The sequence below is a fragment of the Salvia hispanica genome, chromosome 6 (genome assembly GCF_029641045.1).
Source record: "Salvia hispanica isolate PSC_SH4W2 chromosome 6, Shi_PSC_v1, whole genome shotgun sequence".
Taxonomy (NCBI): Eukaryota; Viridiplantae; Streptophyta; class Magnoliopsida; order Lamiales; family Lamiaceae; genus Salvia; species Salvia hispanica.
The window spans coordinates 47,061,950-47,079,096 of NC_142697.1; the positions used below are offsets into that span (position 1 = coordinate 47,061,950).

Consider the following 17,147-nt stretch of genomic DNA (forward strand, 5'->3'; position numbering starts at 1 on the left):
ATTGGGGAAATCGTCACTTTTTTTTTTCCTTGGAGAATTCAGATGCTAGCTGCAGTTTTGAGACACCTGCAGCAATGCATTGGATTTAGCTAAATGTTTTTTTAGGTTCTTGTTTAATTTAGTTAGAAACCGATGCTTCGATTATTTGTTGTAACAATGTGTTGGATTAATAAGACAATAGTAAATTGGATTGAAATTTAATTTACATAGTAGTTGTGACAAGCCGGCTTTGTACTATTTTTTTTGTTGATATATTTGACTATTGACGCCGGCTCGATTTTAGTGATTTTTGTAGTTTAAAAGTACTCCCTATTTTGGTTGTTTGTATTATGGTGGTCAATGGAGTCTTCTTGGGACGATCTCGACATTAAAAAAAAGCACAAAGTAAAAAATATTATTGAATTGGATCTCATATACTACCTCCGTCCCCCAAAATTCAATACACTTTGACCCGGCACGGGTTTTAAAAAATGTAATGGAAAGTGAGTTGAAAAAGTTGGTGGGATATGGGTCCTACTTTTAAAGTACTCCCTCCGTCCCGCTTAAGATGACACGTTTTCCTTTTTAGTTTGTCCCAACTAAGATGACATATTTCCTTTTTTGGTAACTTTCTCTCTCCAATTAATACACTCAACCACTTTTTCTCACTCCTATTAAAATATCCATCTTTCTTTATCTCTCTACTTTAATACTTACATCCATCTTCTCTCTCTACAATTAAACACTTTAACCAATAACTCCTAAAATCTCGTGCCGGCTAAGCAATGAGTTAGTGGAATATGGGGTCCACTACCCAAAATAGTAAAAGTGAAGTGTATCAAATTTTCAGGAACGGACCGAAATGGTAATATGTATCAAATTTTGGGGGACAAAGGTAGTATGACTTTGTTAGTGAAAAATAGACTTAGTTTTCTTATTTCATTAATTTTGAATTAAATTCTTTAGTGTTAATAATTAAGACTATTTTTTAAAGATGGATGTGAAAATATCGACGGAGTCACTATGTTCATAGTGGGGCATGCCTCTATGGAAATTTTTTTAGTTAATAAAATCTTTAAAAATATTACTCCCTCCGTCCCAGATAATTCGGGTCATTTTGACCGAGCACGAGTTTTAAGAATTGTAATGAAAAGTGGATTGAAAAAGTTAGTGGAATGTGAGTCCTACCTTTATATATTAATTTTATAATAAAATGTGAGTAGAAATGAGTTATAGAATATGAGGTCCACTACCAAAAATGGTAAAAGTGAAATGAGACAAATTATGTGGGACAGACCGAAATGGAAAACTAGGACGAATTATCTGGGACGGAGGGAGTATTATTATATCAACTATATGTAAAAATCAATTTAATTTGAGATGAAAGTCTCATTGTAAGATGGATAACCGACCGCTGCACAAATTTTTGTTATTTTAAAATTTATGATAATAGAAGCAATAAATTATATTAATAACTAGTCTGATATATGATTAGTACATTATTAAGCATACATAAGAACATTAAAATATACTACTCCCTCCGTCCCAGAGTATTAGACCAACTTTCCTTTTTGGGATGTCCCAACATATTAGACTCATTTCCTTTTTTAGCAAAAAGCATTTATCTTATTTTATTCTCTATCTACTTTTTTCTCTCTTCTCTCCCCTACTTTTTCCCTCTCTCATACTTTACTCTCTCTACTTTAACTATTTAAATATCACCTCCTAAAATCCTGTGCCCAAAAGAAGCGAGTCTAATACTCTGGGAGGGAGTAGTATTATTTGAACTAATGTCATCACCAAAAAACAGAGATTAAACATCTCTCCATGTTTCTATGAATAGCCAAATGGCACGTAAACTGGGAAGAAAATTGAATTGAAGATTTGAAATTGAACATAAACTGACACTTAATTAACAACTAATCTTTACAATGACTAGCAAGAGGATGTGTGATGCTCACAAATGTATTAGATTTAAATAATTAATACACATAAAAAAGATCAATTTCAGTAAGCATACAAATTAATAATAACAACAACAACAACAACAACAACTATTAGTTGTTAGGCTAAATACACATTGGGGATATAATAGGCAAATTAAATTCCATTTTACATTATAATATTTTTACAGTTTTTTTCTTTTTTTTTTCTTGATATTTAATGTGTAAGAAATGATATACTACTCCGTCTATTAGTAAAAAAAGTGTTCCATTTGCCATTTCAATATGTCTGCAATTTAAAGTCTAATCCTTTTTTTTAGAGTACATAAAAGTGAGATCTAAGATCTACTAACTCAACTCAACACTAATTCTTAATTAAATAAAAAGAGCATAAACATAAAAATACATGTGGAAAGAGGAAGATAGCATCTCTATCATCATTCATACGACGGCCTTTATGTCACCATTATTGATCATTTCTATACCGCAGCCGTAGAGACAAATGAAGAAGTTGCATAATGCACAGTAAAATCCTTCCTTTTCATGCCTACTGTAACGACAAATGTCGCAGCGACGTTTTGTGGTGAGAAGTTGAAAGGTGAGAGGGTGTGGATGGGTTTCTGCATTCACATCATATTCCTGCCCCAATTTGATGTTTCGATACCAGCCGGATGTAGTTTTAAAGCATCGCGGGTGGAAGGATAGATCGCAACTGCGGCAGTGATACATCCATCTCCTGGGATTCATTTGTGTTTCGCATTGATAGCAGTAGAAATCTCCAGGACGATTGAGAGTGGCGTCGTACGTCAACAGCAGCGGGTGGTGCTCGTCCCATCTATGGCTGGTGACTGATGCCGGCAGCACAACGCATCTGAAATGCACAATGAAATCGCATGAGCTGTTGCAGCACCTGTAACAATCAAAAGACGATATGCTTTGGCCGCACGTAGCTGCACAAAACAAGCTCCACCGGTTGATATCACTGCGTAGATCCAACTTGGTCACATACTTTAGGAGATGTCGCGGGTGAGCTGCGTGGTGTATGGTATCCGGCATACAAGCGCATTGGATATCGACTCTGAAGCCGCACGCTGTGCAAGTGTAAAACAGCCCATTCGTATTATACTTACACACACTGCATTCTTTACTCTCCCAAGGTCGAAGTTTGTTGCAAGATCGGAGGTCCAGCGAGTGATGATAATCGTGGTGGTGGAGTGGAAACGAGGAGAGTTGAGGTGGCAAGTGAAAGCAAGCCAAGTGAAGATTGTATTTGCATTCACTGCAACTCATATAGTAGTAGTAACATTTACTATTACTATTACTACTACTAGTTGTGGATGATGATGATATAGGAGTGATGCAAGCATCACATATCAATTCTGATCTCACTCCATAATTCTCCTCGTCTTCTTCTTCTTCTTCTTGGCTTCGATCACCAGATGAGACTAAAGTGAGTTGATGTTGGTGGTGAAGGAACTCATATTTCACCTTCCTCAACTCATCAACAGCAGCAGGGATGATGATGGGTGGTATCAATGTTTCTCCTCCTCTTTGTCTCATCACAAAAGGTGTGATTAGTTCCTCGGCCACTTCATTAGTTGGAAGATGAATCATATCTTTCCCAATGTTTCTGGTAAACAAAAAAAACACATGACATTAATTAAGATAACACAAGGATAATATATCTAATAAAGTAAGTGATAACATAGAAACTAATAAATCATACTCAGTGATGCGGGGCTGCTTGTTGAAAACGCACTTGATGTGGACAATAAATCTGCAGATTTGACAATGATATATCCAATAGTTGGGTAGCAAATATGTGTTGCACACATCACATTTGTAGTTGAAATTGAGATATTCATAAGGGACATGAAAGGATAAAGAGAGAAAGTGATGATGATCTTCCCTTTTGAAGCTTTGAGGCAAGGAAGCACATTTCTCATGGATCCAATATTCACAAGCATCATTGGTGCATGTGTATGAACTCCCTTCGCGTCTGGTGCTACAAGCATCGCACTTGAAGGAACAACTTCTTCTCCACAACTTCAGCTCATGGTCAGGATGACTTGGATGACGTATGATGCTGCGCCTTTTCTTATCATCATCATCGCCCGTTGCATCGACCATGCCACCACCTTGTGCGCATCTTAGGTGCATCTGGAAATTACATTTGGAGCATTTGTAACCAATGCTCCAAATAGTCCTTCCACAGATATCACACCCCTTGAATTCTCGTTCGTGGCGTTGGATGAGTATGTGTTGAGGGTGGTGCGATGGATGGCGTATCTCTCTCGCAACCGCAGAACATTCTGCGTGTAACAACCTTGAGTAGTTACATCCCTCTGTGCTGCATCCATAAGCTTGCTCTCCGACACTAAAGAGCTCTTCACACCCATAACAGTATACTTTTTCACGAGTATTCACCAAAGCAAGTGGATGCTCGTGGCTCCAATGATGGAGCATCTCTCTCTCACTCCCCTCATCCTTCTCTATCTCCTTTCCTCTCTCGCTCATTCTCTCGTTTTTTTTTACTTCTCAATATCGATCTCACTATCTGCGTGTGTGGGTGTCCAGACCATACATATAAACACTATATGTAATGTATTTCAAACATTTTCAAATGCAAAAAACATACAATCCTTCCAATCTCACCAAAAGTATGTACTCCATCAAAGTAATAAATTAATTCAGTCAAACAATAATCTTCTTTCTCTTTCTGTTTACTTTTGTCTTTTGCTTTTCCAATTTTATTATATTTTCATTACAGTTTAGGTTTAACTTTAACTGAATCTATTGATACAATACTTTTGTGTAATAATTTTGAGAAGGTTCATCACTCAAAGAATCTCCTTTTTCTTCGGCATTGTCTTTCCCTTTTTCATGTAATTACCGTTTGTTGGTGGGTCTAATTAATACTCCCTCTGTCCTAGATAATTCGTCTCAATTTTCCATTTCGGTCAGTCCTATATAATTTGTCCCACTTCAATTTTATCATTTTTGTTAGTGGACCTCATATTCCACTAACTCATTTCTACTCACATTTTATTATTAAAACTCGTACTCGGTCAAAGTGACCCGAATTATCCGGGACGGAGGGAGTAATTCTTTTCTTGATTGTGTGAATAAATATATGTTCTCAAATATTATTACTCGTTTTTAGCTTTGATGATTTCTCTTTTGGAGTATCATACACTAGAATTAAAATTTCCTATGGCGGCAAAGTATGTGTCAAAGTAACATAGTACTCCCTCCATCCCGCTTTAGGAGTCCCGGTTAAGTCGGGCACATGTTTTAAGAAAAAAATGTTTAGTGTGTAATAAATAAATATTGTAGTGGATGTTGGGACCCACTTTTAGTTGAGTGTCCAATAAATTAATGTTGTAGTGGATGTTGGGACCCACTTTTAACACTTTTTAATTAGTTGTAGTGGATGTTGGGATCCACTTTTAACACTTTTAGGCATTTTTTATTAATTTATCTCAACCGGGACTCCTAAAGCGGGACGCTCAAAATTGATCAACCGAGACTCCTAAAGCGGGACGGAGGGAGTATTAATTTACTATTTGTCCTTGTCTTTTGCTTTTCCAATATTAACAATTACATTTATATAACGATTAGTTTAACTTTGAGTAATGAGTAACTTCGCAAAAATACTGGCAAACTATCTCATCTTTCATTCAACATTTTGAATCATACAAAAGCATTTCACTCAAAGAAATCTCCTTTTACTTTGGCATTGCCTTTGTCTTTTTCATGTAATTATCTTTTTTGTGATGGGTATAATTTTATCATGTGGAATAATACTTTTTTTTCTCGATTCATGTGATTAGATATATATTCTCAATCATTATGTATTATGCTTTGAGGATTACTATTTTTCAAGAGCACAAACAATTCTTTTTCTTTTTCTTTCTCTTTGTCCTTTGTCTTACGCTTTTCCAATATCGTTTTAGTATTTTTATTACGTTAAGTTTAACTTTGATTGATAAGTGATAACTATTGATAATTTGATACTACATCCGTCCACTAAAATTTGTCTTCCTTTAACCTGGTACGAGTTTTAAGAAATGTAATGGAGAGTGAGTTGAAAAAGTTAGTAGATTGTGGGTCCTACTTTTATGTATTAGTTTTATAATAAAATGTGAGTAGGAATGAGTTAGTAGAATATGAGGTCCACCATCAAAAATAATAAAAGTGAAATGAGACAAATTTTGGGGGACGGACGGAAATGAAAATATGAGACAAATTTTGGTGGATGGAGATAATATAATATACTCCCTCTGTCCCATTAGAAATGAAACGTTTTCCTTTTAGGTCTGTCCCATTAAAAATGAAACGTTACTAAAAATGGAAACAATACTCTCTCTACTTTTTCTTCTCTTTTACTTTACTCTCTCTTCATTAACTCACAAAACAACACTACATAAAATCATGTGCTGAAAAACAAATGTTGCATATTTAATGGGACGGAGGGAGTATATACTACACAAATCTAGCATGTGCATGTTCATTAATTTTTATTGATTTCATCAAGAAGAGTCAAATTTGTATTTCATCGATGTGTTTATGTCTCTTATTTCACTTTTTCAATAAATCCGGCTTTGTATTTTTCTTGATATTTGACTATGGACACCGGCACGATTTTTGTGGAGTACAGTATTTTAGGTATTTGTGTACGTCAAAGTAAAAGATACTCCTTCCGTCCACGGAAATTCGTCCCGGTTTGATCGGGCACGGGTTTTAAGAAATGTAATGGAAAGTGAGTTTGAAAAAGTTTGTGGATTGTGGGTCCTACTTTTATATATTAGTTTTATAATAAAATTTAAGTAGGAATGAGTTAATGGAATATGAGGTCCACTACCAAAAATGGTAAAAGTGAAAATGGGACAAATTTTGGGGGACAGACGGAAATGGAAAAATGGGACAAATTTTCTTGGACGGAGGGAGTATTACTAAATTTAATTTTGTACTATTTCATATAGTTTTATTTTATACTTGACTTTTTTGGAGTAAAATTAATTGCAATTTATTTAAAGTAACTTTTTTTGAAAAAGAGCATAATCTCATTTTCACTAACAAATTAATGATTTTAACCTCTTACTTTATCAATTAAAATTTCACAATTGAAACTATTTATCGTAGGTCGATGTCGCACAGAGTATTAAGTTATCGCATGAGCCACGATGTTCATGGTGGGGCTATGCCTCCACTATTGGCAATTTATATTTTTAATTAAAAAACTTTAAAAATATTATCATTAATTTAACTATATGTAAAAATACACTCCTTCAGTTTCATAGTAGTGGAGATTTTTTTTTCGGCATAGAGATTAAAGAAAATGTGTAATGTATTAAATAAAAAGATAATAAAAAACAGGAAAGAGGAAAAAGTAGAAAGAATAAAATAAGCAAAAGGGAAAAGTAAGTGCGAAGAAATATATTAATTTTTATTAAAAAAGGAAATGACTACACTACTATCGAACGTACCAAAATATCAAAATAACTCCACTACTATGGAATAGAATATTTAATTTTAAACCAAGTTGTTTAATCCACCTCATATGTATCCATGTATACTTTGGATGGATAACCGATCGTTCCACAAACTTTAGTTATATTAAATTTTTTGTCTAATAGTATTATACTATGTTCTATTAACGTTGAATCAGTAGGAGATGTCATAAATTAACGTTACCTAAACACTACTCCATGTTCCTGAATCCTATGAATCGCCAAATGGTGTGATGCTCATAATGTATTAGATTTAAATAATTAATAAGCATAAAAAGATCAATTTGAATAAGCATACAAATTTATAATAATAAGTCATGATAATAATAACATACAAATACGAGTGGAAAGAGGTGGACGACGTCCCTAATTGACTAATTTCTAGACAAAGTATGATAATTTCTCTCAATCAATCCTGTATTGCAGTAGTAGCAACAAATGAAGAAGTTGCATAATGCACAGTAAAATCCTGGATATTCATGCACATTCTGACCACAAATGTCGCAGCGGTGTTTTGTGGTGAGAAGTTGATAGGTGAGAGGGTGTTGGTGAACTGCGTCGTTCACATATTTCTGCCCCAACTTCCTGTTTCTAAACCTGCCGGATGTAGTTATAAAGCATTTAGGATGGAAGGATATATCGCAGGCGCGGCAGCGATACATCCAGCTCCTGGGATTCATCTGTGTCTCACATTGGTCGCAGTAGAAATCGCCAGGACGGTTGAGAGTGGCGTTGTACGTCAGCAGCAGCGGGTGGTGCTCGTCCCATCTACGGCTGCTGACCGACGCAGGCAGCAAAGTGCATCTAACGTGCACGATGAAATCACATGGGCTGCTGCTGCAACACCTGTAACAATCATAATAGTCTACCCGTAGGCCACAACCAGCAGCACACCACAAGTGCCTTCGGTTGACATCTGTTAGAAGATCCGAACCAGTCACATGCTTGAGAAGATGCCGCGGGTGAGCTGCGTGGTGTATGGTATCCGGCATACAAGCGCATTGGATATCTACTATGAAGCCGCACGCTGTGCAAGTGTAAAACAGCCCATTCGTATCATACCCACACACACTGCACTCTTTCCAACTCCAAGGTAGAAGTTTGTTGCTAGATCGGAGGTCCAGCGAGTGATGATAATCGTGGTGGTGGAGTGGAAATGAGGAGAGTTGAGGTGGCAAGTGAAAGCAAGCTAAGTGAAGATTGTATTTGCATTCACTGCAACTCATATAGTAGTATGATGATATAGGAGTGATGCACCCATCACATATCAATTCCGATCTCACTCCATAATTCTCCTCGTCTTCTTCTTCTTCTTCTTGGCTTCGATCACCAGATGAGACTAAAGTGAGTTGATGTTGGTGATGAAGGAACTCATATTTCACCTTCACCAACTCATCAACAGCATCAGCAGGGATGATGATGGGTGGTATCAATGTTTCTCCTCCTCTTTGTCTCATCACAAACGGTGTAACTAGTTCTTCGGCCACTTCATTTGTTGGAAGATGAATCATGTCTTTCCCAATGTTTCTGGTAAACAAAAAAAAAAACACATGACAATAATTAAGATAACACAAGGATAATATATCTAACAAGTAATGACACAGAATTTAATGAATCATACTCAGTGATGCGGGGCTGCTTGTTGAAAACGCACTTGACGTGGACTATAAATCTGCAGATTTGGCAATGATATATCCAATAGTTGGGCAGCAAATATGTGTTGCACACATCACATCTGTAGTTGAAATTGAGATATTCATATGGGACATGAAAGGATAAAGAGAGAAAGTGATGATGATCTTCCCTTTTGAAGCTTAGAGGCAAGGAAGCACATTTCTCATGGATCCAATATTCACAAGCATCATTGGTGCAGGTATAGGAACTCCCTTTGCGTGTGGTGCAACAAGCATCACACTTGAACGAACAACTTCTCCTGAGCAACTTCAGTTCATGGCCGGGGTGACTTGGATGATGTATGATGCTGCGCCTTTTATTATCATCATCACCATCACCCGTTGCATCAACCATGCCACCACCTTGTGCGCATCTCAGGTGCATCTGGAATTTACATTTGGAGCATTTGAAACCAATGCTCCAAATAGTCCTTTCACATATACGACACCCCTGTAATTCCAGTTCATGGCGTTGGATGAGTATGTGTTGAGGGTGGTGCGATGGATGGCGTATCTCCCTCGCAATCGCTGCACATTCTTTGTGTAATAATCTTGCGTAGTTACATCCCTCGGTGCTGCATCCATAAGCTTGCTCTCCGATACCAAACAGCTCTTCACACCCATAGCAGTAATCTCTTTCACGAGTTTCCACCAATGTAAGTGGATGCCTGTGGCTCCAATGATCAATCATCTCCCCTCCTTTCTCACTCATTCTCCCTTTTCCTTTTTTTTTTTTTCCTTCTCAATATCTCTATCTCACTATTTGTATGTGGGTGTCTACACCATACATATAAACACTATTTATACTACTACTCTTTCAAAAATTTTCAAATGCAAGAATCATACAATCCTTCCAATCTCACCAAAAGTATGTACTCCATTAAAGTAATAAATTCATTCATTCAAACAATCTTCTTTCTCTTTCTCTTTTGTCTTTTGCTTTTCCAATTTTGCTATATTTTCGTAACACTTTAGATTTAACTTTGACTGACATCTATTAATGATATCAATACATTAGTGTAATAAATTTGAGAAGGCCATCAATCTTATTTTTCTTTCTCTTTGCTCTATTGTCTTTTTATTTTCCAATATAATTATAACCTTATTATGTTTAATTTAAGTTTAAGTCATAACAAAGGATATAATACTAGTACTAAATTGAGACTTTACAATATCCATGCACAATTTGTTCGAGCATGCAAGTGCTTGTTCCATTTTCCTTGATTTTCAGAGAAGAACCAAACTGTATTGAATTAAAAATACTTTTACAGGATGAAAGAGGTAAACAACATTTGTATCATCATTTTTATCTCAATCGACGACCTTCATGTGTGAGTATTTCTTCAGTCTAGATAGACATATTTGAAGACTGTTTTTTACCATCATTTAAACAGTTTAGAACACAATCATGCATGCAATAATATTTAATTCACCCAAACAGTCCCTTTCCTCTTTGTCCTTGTCTAGCTTTTGCTTTTCCAATAATAATAACGTTTAATTTAACTTTGAGTGATGACTAACTTTGAAAAAAAACTGATAAACTGTCTCATCTTTCAAACATTTTGAATCATACAAAACTTCCAACCTCAGTAAACAATAATGTTTAACAACAACAAAGCATTTCACTCAAAGAAATCTCCTTTTTCTTTGGCATTGCCTTTATCTTTTTCATGTAATTATCTTTTTTGTGATGAGTCTAATTTTATCATGTGGAATAATACTTTTTTTCTCGATTCATGTGATTAGATATATATTCTCAATCATTGCTTTGAATGTATTATTTCACTCAACATTACTTTTTCTTTCTCTTTGTCCTTTTTCTTTCGCTTTTCCAATATCATTATATTTTCATGACGTTTAATTTACTTTGAGCGACAACTATTGATATAATACTAAATTGAGATTGTCATAAATGCACAAATTTAGCATGTGCATGTTCATTATTTTTTTTATTGATTTCACCAAGAAGAATCAAATTGTATTTCATTGATGTGTTTATAACTACCAATATCAATCACACAATCTTGTGCAAAAGAAGAAAAATAAGAATACTAAGACTCATTATATGTAATACTACGTACCAAGGGTCATGTTAGGAAGAAAAGTAGTAATAATTGAGATAACTCACCAACTCAGTATATTAAAAATGTTAACAAAATGACATGAGTACGTCCACTATGTCTTTGTATTGACATTTAAATATAGATATACACAAGCCAACTCAAAGACATATTTGACATACTAATGATATTGTGTTAGACATTTTTTCATACTGAGTTGACAAGTTAATATCACATTAAGCTAGTTACCATTTAATTACACCCATACTACCAATTAGTACAAATATATTAGTCTTTCTATACATTCTTCATCTAATAACTCCATATAGTTATCTTTTCCAAACATTTCAAAATTAAGTGTTGATTACAGTACAATGATACCTCAAAACTTCGACAAAAGAAAAGAAAATGATTGGTTTCACAACACTTTTTACCTCTTTTCTTGGTTAATAAACAACATTCACAACTCATATGAGGAGCGGGAGACGGCAGTGGCGTATCCAGGATTTTCAATTTTGGGGTGCAAAAATAATTACGACTTAAAATTTCAAAATGTGAGTGATCTTTTTTATTTTCTTTGTTATGCTTTTTCAATTATTTTTTTTAATAAAATATTTGTTGTTATTTTATTTTTATCAAAAAAAATTCATTTTAACTAAAAATAAACTATTTTTTAAAGTATCACGTAAATTATACATTTGAAATACAAGTATCCGTGTTTTTTTTTAATTAGCAATATATAATATAGATATGAATATAATGAGGATGTTAGTTTTATAAATATGAAAGAATACATAATTAAATTGAATTAGATATGATATAGATTAAAACAAATTTAGCTTGGAGAAGAGAAGGGGAAAGTAGGATTAAGAGTAGAAAATGTGGTCACTAAGTTTAGTCTCTAGCTTGTAAAGAGAGACAACTTACCACTAGGCTACTGACGAATTTTTGTAAAAGTTGGACTACATATAGAATTAATGCACAGAAATTGGAGGTACAGTTCTACCCCTTGTTACAATGTGTATACGCCAGTGGGAGACGAAGTAGCAATTAATTAGAGTATCTCTTTTATCAAATAAAAAAAGAGAGAGCAATGCAACTAGATCAATTTAAATAATTAATAAAAAGTTTAATAAAATAGAGATTAAAGAAAATGTGGAATGTATTAAATAAAAAGATAATATAATAGGAAAGAGGAGATGTCGTCACCGAGAAATAGAGAATCATAAATTAACGTTACCTAAACAGTACTCCATGTTCCTAAATCCTATGAATCGTCAAATGGTGTGATGCTCATAATGTATTAGATTTAAATAATTAATAAGCATAAAAAAGATCAATTTGAATAAGTATACAAATTTATAATAATAAGTCATGATAATAATAACATACAAATACGAGTGGAAAGGTTAGACGACGTCCCTAATTCACTATTTCTAGACAAAGTATGACAATTTCTCTCAATCAACGGGCGCATTTCTAATCAATACTGTGCTGCAGTAGTAGTAACAAATGAAGAAGTTGCAAAATGCACAGTAGAATCCTTCCTGTTCAAGTTTACCCCGACCACAAATGTCGCAGCAGCGTTTTGTGGTGAGAAGTTGAAAGGTGAGAGGGTGTTGGTGAACTGCGTCATTCACATATTTCTGCCCCAACTTCTTGTTTCTAAACTCGCCGGATGTAGTTGGAAAGCATTTAGGATGGAAGGATATATCGCAGGCGCGGCAGCGATACATCCAGCTCCTGGGATTCATCCGTGTCTCACATTGGTCGCAGTAGAAATCGCCGGGACGGTTGAGAGTGGCGTTGTATGTCAGCAGCAGCGGGTGGTGCTCGTCCCATCTACGGCTGCTGACCGACACAGGCAGCAAAGCGCATCTGACGTGCACTATGAAATCACATGAGTTGTTGCTGCACCTGTAACAATCATAATCGTCTATGTAATAGTCACAACCAGCAGCACACGACAAGCGCCGTCGGTTGATATCCCTACGTAGAACCGACTGAGTCACATGCTTGAGGAGATGTCGCGGGTGAGCTGCGTGGTGTATGGTATCCGGCATACAAGCGCATTGGATATTGACTTTGAAGCTGCAATTTGTACAGGTGTAAAACAGCCCATTAGTTACATACTCGCAAACACTGCACTCTTTCCACCTCCAAGGTTGGTGTTTGTCCAAAGATTGGAGGACTAGCTGGTGATCATCACGTTGGTGGACTGGAAGTGAGGAGAGTTGAGGTGGCAAGTGAAAGCACGCCAAGTGAAGATTGTATTTGCATTCACCGCAACTCATATAGTAGTTTGATGATAATGATATATGAGTGATGCACCCATCACATATCAATTCTGATCTCACTCCATAATTCTCCTCATCTTCTTCTTCTTCTTCTTCTTGGCTTCGATTGGCAGATGACAGTAAAGTGAGCTGATGTTGGTGATGAATGAACTTATATTTCACCTTCATCAACTCATCAGCAGCACTAGCAGGGATGATGATGGGCGGTATCAATGTTTCTCCTCCTCTTTGTCTCATCACAAACGGTGTAATTAGTTCCCCGGCCACCTCATTCGCTGGAAGATGAATAATGTCTTTCCCTATATTCCTGTTGGACATAAATACACATGAATAATTAAGATAAAGGAAGGCTAATCTAATACTCCCTCCGCCCCACTCAAGATGGCCACACTCTTGAGTGGCATGGGATTTTAGAAAGTGTTGTTAGGTGGAATAAAGTAGAGAGTAAAAAGGTAGTTGAATATTTTAATGAGGAGAGAGGAGAGGGGAGGTTATTTTCAAATTGGAAAGTGGTCAACTTGATTGGGACAAACAAAAAAAGGTGGCCATCGTGAATGGGACAGAGGGAGTAAGTAATAACATGGAACGATATTGGCTAGCACATACTCAATGATGCGAGGCGGCTTGTCGAAGGCACACTTGATGTGGACAATGTATCTACAAATTTGACAATGATACATCCAATTTTTGGGCAGCAGAATTCTGCTGCATACATCACATTTGTAGTCAAATCTGATATATTCAAGTGGGACATGAAAAGAGAGAGAAAGTGAGTGATGATGGTCTTCCCTTTTCAAGCTTTGAGGCAATGAAGCACATTTCTCATGGATCCAATACTGACAAACATCCGCGGTGCATGTGTAGGAACTCCCCTTGCGCGTGGTGCCACATGCATCGCAGTTGAAGGTACACCTTCTTCTCAACAACTTCATTTCGTGGTCAGGATGACTTGGATGACGTACAATTTTGCGGATTTGCTCAACGCCATCGTCTGCTACTGCTTTGATCAGCCCACCACTTTGCTGCGAGCATCTCAAGTGCATCTCGAACTCACATTCAGAGCATGTACATTTGTAACCAATGCTCCAAATAATCTTTTCACAGATATAACACCGACTCAAAACCGGTTCGTGTTGTTGGATGAGTATGTGTTGAGGGTGGTGCGATGGATGTCGTATCTTTCTTGCCATCGTTGCACATTCTTCGTGCAATAAGTTTGAGTAGTCACATCCGTCGATGCTGCATCCATAAGCTTGCTCTCCGCTGCTAAACCGATCTTCACAACCATAGCAGTATTCTCCCCCACAAGCTTCCACCAAACTGAGTGGATGCTCGTGGCTCCAATGCTCAAACATCTCTCTTTCATCCTTCTCTATCTCCTTTCCTTTCTCACTCATTCTCTTCTTTTTTTTGTCTCTCTCTTCTCAAATATCTCACTCTACGTGTGTGGGTGACTGGACAGACATTTAAACACTCAAATGTAGTACTAGACATTTTTTGAACAAATTATTCACTCAAAACAATCTTCTTTTTCTTTTCTTTTTTCCTTTTCCTTTTTCTTTTTTCTTTTTTTCTTTTTTCTTTTTCTTTTTCTTTTTCTTTTTTGTTTTCCAATACTAATTTTTGTGCACCAACATTTCTTGCTCCATCCATAACCATCCTCTCCACAGCAATAATAAATCCAACAATAGAATCTCCTTTATTTTTTATCTTCCTCTTTGTGTTTTTGCTTTTCTCATATATGTAGTTCTCTTTTCCAAAAGCATCCAAACTAGTGTGATGATTAAAGCATGATCTTTGTACATTAAATTCTACCAATGGCAAGAACGAAAACTAACTTCAAAACCCAAACATGATTAATGGAGTAGTATAGAAGGAAAGTTAGGGAAAAATATTACTCCCTCTGTCCATGAAAAATAGTCTCATTTTTGGAAGACATGGCTTTTAAATGATAAACTAGTAAATTAAAAAAGAGAGGTGGAGAAAAAATTGGTAAAGTATAAAAAAACTAGCCATTTGGTGACGGATTTACTATCAATGAATTATTGTCACTAAACAAGTTAGTGACAGATTAGAATCATAATTCAAAAAGCTTATCACTAAGGTTACTACAGCCCCAATGACGGAAAACTTAGAGTAAGTTTCAATTAGTGACAGAATAGTCTGTAATTAATTAGTGAATCACGCAATTCCGTCACTAATTTGTGAGGAAAATTATGCCATCAACTAATCAGCATTTTTTTTAGTGATTAGAGAAAGTTTTTATTTTTAAAACAGGACTATTTTTCATGGACACTCCAAAATAGCAAAATGAAACTATTTTTCGTGGACAAAGGAAGTACTATATATAATACTATATGATTTACTCCATTGTTATGTTCCATTCAGAAATGTAACCCTATCATAGTATATATCAATGAAACTTAAGCTCCAACAAAAGAAAATAATAAATCAAGCTCCATGTCGTCAAATGTCTTAGACTTGATACATACTTTAAGAAATGCTCCCTCTGGTCTCCAATAAATGATGTCCCATATTGGGTTGGCGGGGGTTTTATAAAATTTATCTTTTACCTTTTGTGAAGATATTGGAATGAAAAAATTAGTGGAATATTGTTGTTACTTTTATCATTAGTTTAATAATATCTGTGGGTAGAATGAATTAATAAAATGTGCAGTCCACTTACTATTAATTGTAAAAATGAAATAAGACATTTATTAATAAATATATAAAAAAAGAAATATGAATTATTTAACAGGGATGGGAGGGAGTATAAAGAAAATGTGAATAAAATTACTTAGTGTAATGAGTCATTTGTCAAAAATAATACAAAGTAAAAATAAAATGAGATATTTAATTATGCGCAAATGTAAAATAAATATGAGATATTTGATTGAGCGAACATGTCTCTAGATAGGCATATAGTAGTTGTTATATGTTTCATACATTTTGGAATAAAAATAAAACTTCCAATCCATTATCAAAGTGGCAACCTAATGTCCTAATTCACCCGCCCCAAGCAATCTTCTTTGCAATTTGTCTTTTGCTTTTCCAATATAATTATATTAACTATCGAAAAAAATTCTTCTCACATTAATATAAACATAATATTTTCTTTTTCCACTTAATACATAAAATATCATTTAATTAAACTCGACAAGACAACTACCATAGATCACATAATCTTCTTAATTAAATATAATGCCAATTACAAATAAGTCATTTCTACACATTCTTCATGTGGTGTAATAAATTTGTGGACCCACATTTCTTGCACCACCCAAAAATACCTTCCTTAAAGAATCTCCTTTATTCAATCTCTTTGGCTTTTGCTTTTCTCATATATATAGTTATCTTTTCCAAATATTTCAAAATAAAGTGTTGATTACAGCATAATGATCTCGGTACATTAAATTCTAACAATTGCAAGAATTAAAACCAGCATCAAAGCCCAACATGAATAGAATTATTAGTGGGGAGTTAGGAAAAATAATTCTAATGGCGGGTGAATTAGTCGAATTTGAAGAAAATGATACATCAAACTCCAACAAAAGAATACAAATTAAATCAAGCGTAATTAGTCCTCAAGTTCGGAGATAAAAAATGATGTTATTAAAGAGTAATTGGATAAGGGACTTCCAATTTATGGCATGAAAATAAAGCCCAAATTCCTGATTTTACA

At 35.2% G+C, this 17,147-nt stretch overlaps 3 protein-coding genes across 4 annotated transcripts; all 3 read right to left on the minus strand.

The window, feature by feature from the left end:
- Window positions 1-2,173: 2,173 nt before the first annotated feature.
- LOC125207000 (uncharacterized) lies at window positions 2,174-4,547 on the minus strand. 2 transcript variants are annotated; one of them, XM_089061910.1, is made up of 3 exons: window positions 3,649-4,547; window positions 2,932-3,552; window positions 2,174-2,793 (listed from the first exon to the last, which is right to left on the minus strand). In XM_089061910.1, exons 1-3 carry the CDS (start codon window positions 4,437-4,439, stop codon window positions 2,364-2,366), a joined length of 1,842 nt encoding a protein of 613 aa, XP_088918036.1. In that variant the 5' UTR covers window positions 4,440-4,547; the 3' UTR covers window positions 2,174-2,363. The 2 variants fall into 2 exon arrangements, with proteins under 2 accessions (XP_088918036.1, XP_088918035.1); XM_089061909.1 differs by having other exon boundaries at window positions 2,174-3,552; window positions 3,649-4,546.
- A 3,174-nt stretch (window positions 4,548-7,721) lies between these two features.
- LOC125204525 (uncharacterized) lies at window positions 7,722-9,876 on the minus strand. The gene is made up of 2 exons (XM_048103208.2): window positions 9,057-9,876; window positions 7,722-8,962 (listed from the first exon to the last, which is right to left on the minus strand). Exons 1-2 carry the CDS (start codon window positions 9,818-9,820, stop codon window positions 7,810-7,812), a joined length of 1,917 nt encoding a protein of 638 aa, XP_047959165.2. The 5' UTR covers window positions 9,821-9,876; the 3' UTR covers window positions 7,722-7,809.
- A 2,636-nt stretch (window positions 9,877-12,512) lies between these two features.
- On the minus strand, window positions 12,513-14,900 carry LOC125207001 (uncharacterized). The gene is made up of 2 exons (XM_089060605.1): window positions 14,072-14,900; window positions 12,513-13,772 (listed from the first exon to the last, which is right to left on the minus strand). Exons 1-2 carry the CDS (start codon window positions 14,860-14,862, stop codon window positions 12,629-12,631), a joined length of 1,935 nt encoding a protein of 644 aa, XP_088916731.1. The 5' UTR covers window positions 14,863-14,900; the 3' UTR covers window positions 12,513-12,628.
- Window positions 14,901-17,147: the final 2,247 nt, after the last annotated feature.

Coding starts and splice junctions, on each gene's coding strand:
- LOC125207000 (XM_089061909.1), bottom strand. CDS start 4,439: ATGAGCGAGAGAGGAAAGGAGATAGAGAAGGATGAGGGGAGTGAGAGA. Junction 3,553..3,648: donor AAGCAGCCCCGCATCACTGA/GTATGATTTATT, acceptor TTTGTTTACCAG/AAACATTGGGAAAGATATGA.
- LOC125204525 (XM_048103208.2), bottom strand. CDS start 9,820: ATGAGTGAGAAAGGAGGGGAGATGATTGATCATTGGAGCCACAGGCAT. Junction 8,963..9,056: donor AAGCAGCCCCGCATCACTGA/GTATGATTCATT, acceptor TTTGTTTACCAG/AAACATTGGGAAAGACATGA.
- LOC125207001 (XM_089060605.1), bottom strand. CDS start 14,862: ATGAGTGAGAAAGGAAAGGAGATAGAGAAGGATGAAAGAGAGATGTTT. Junction 13,773..14,071: donor AAGCCGCCTCGCATCATTGA/GTATGTGCTAGC, acceptor TATGTCCAACAG/GAATATAGGGAAAGACATTA.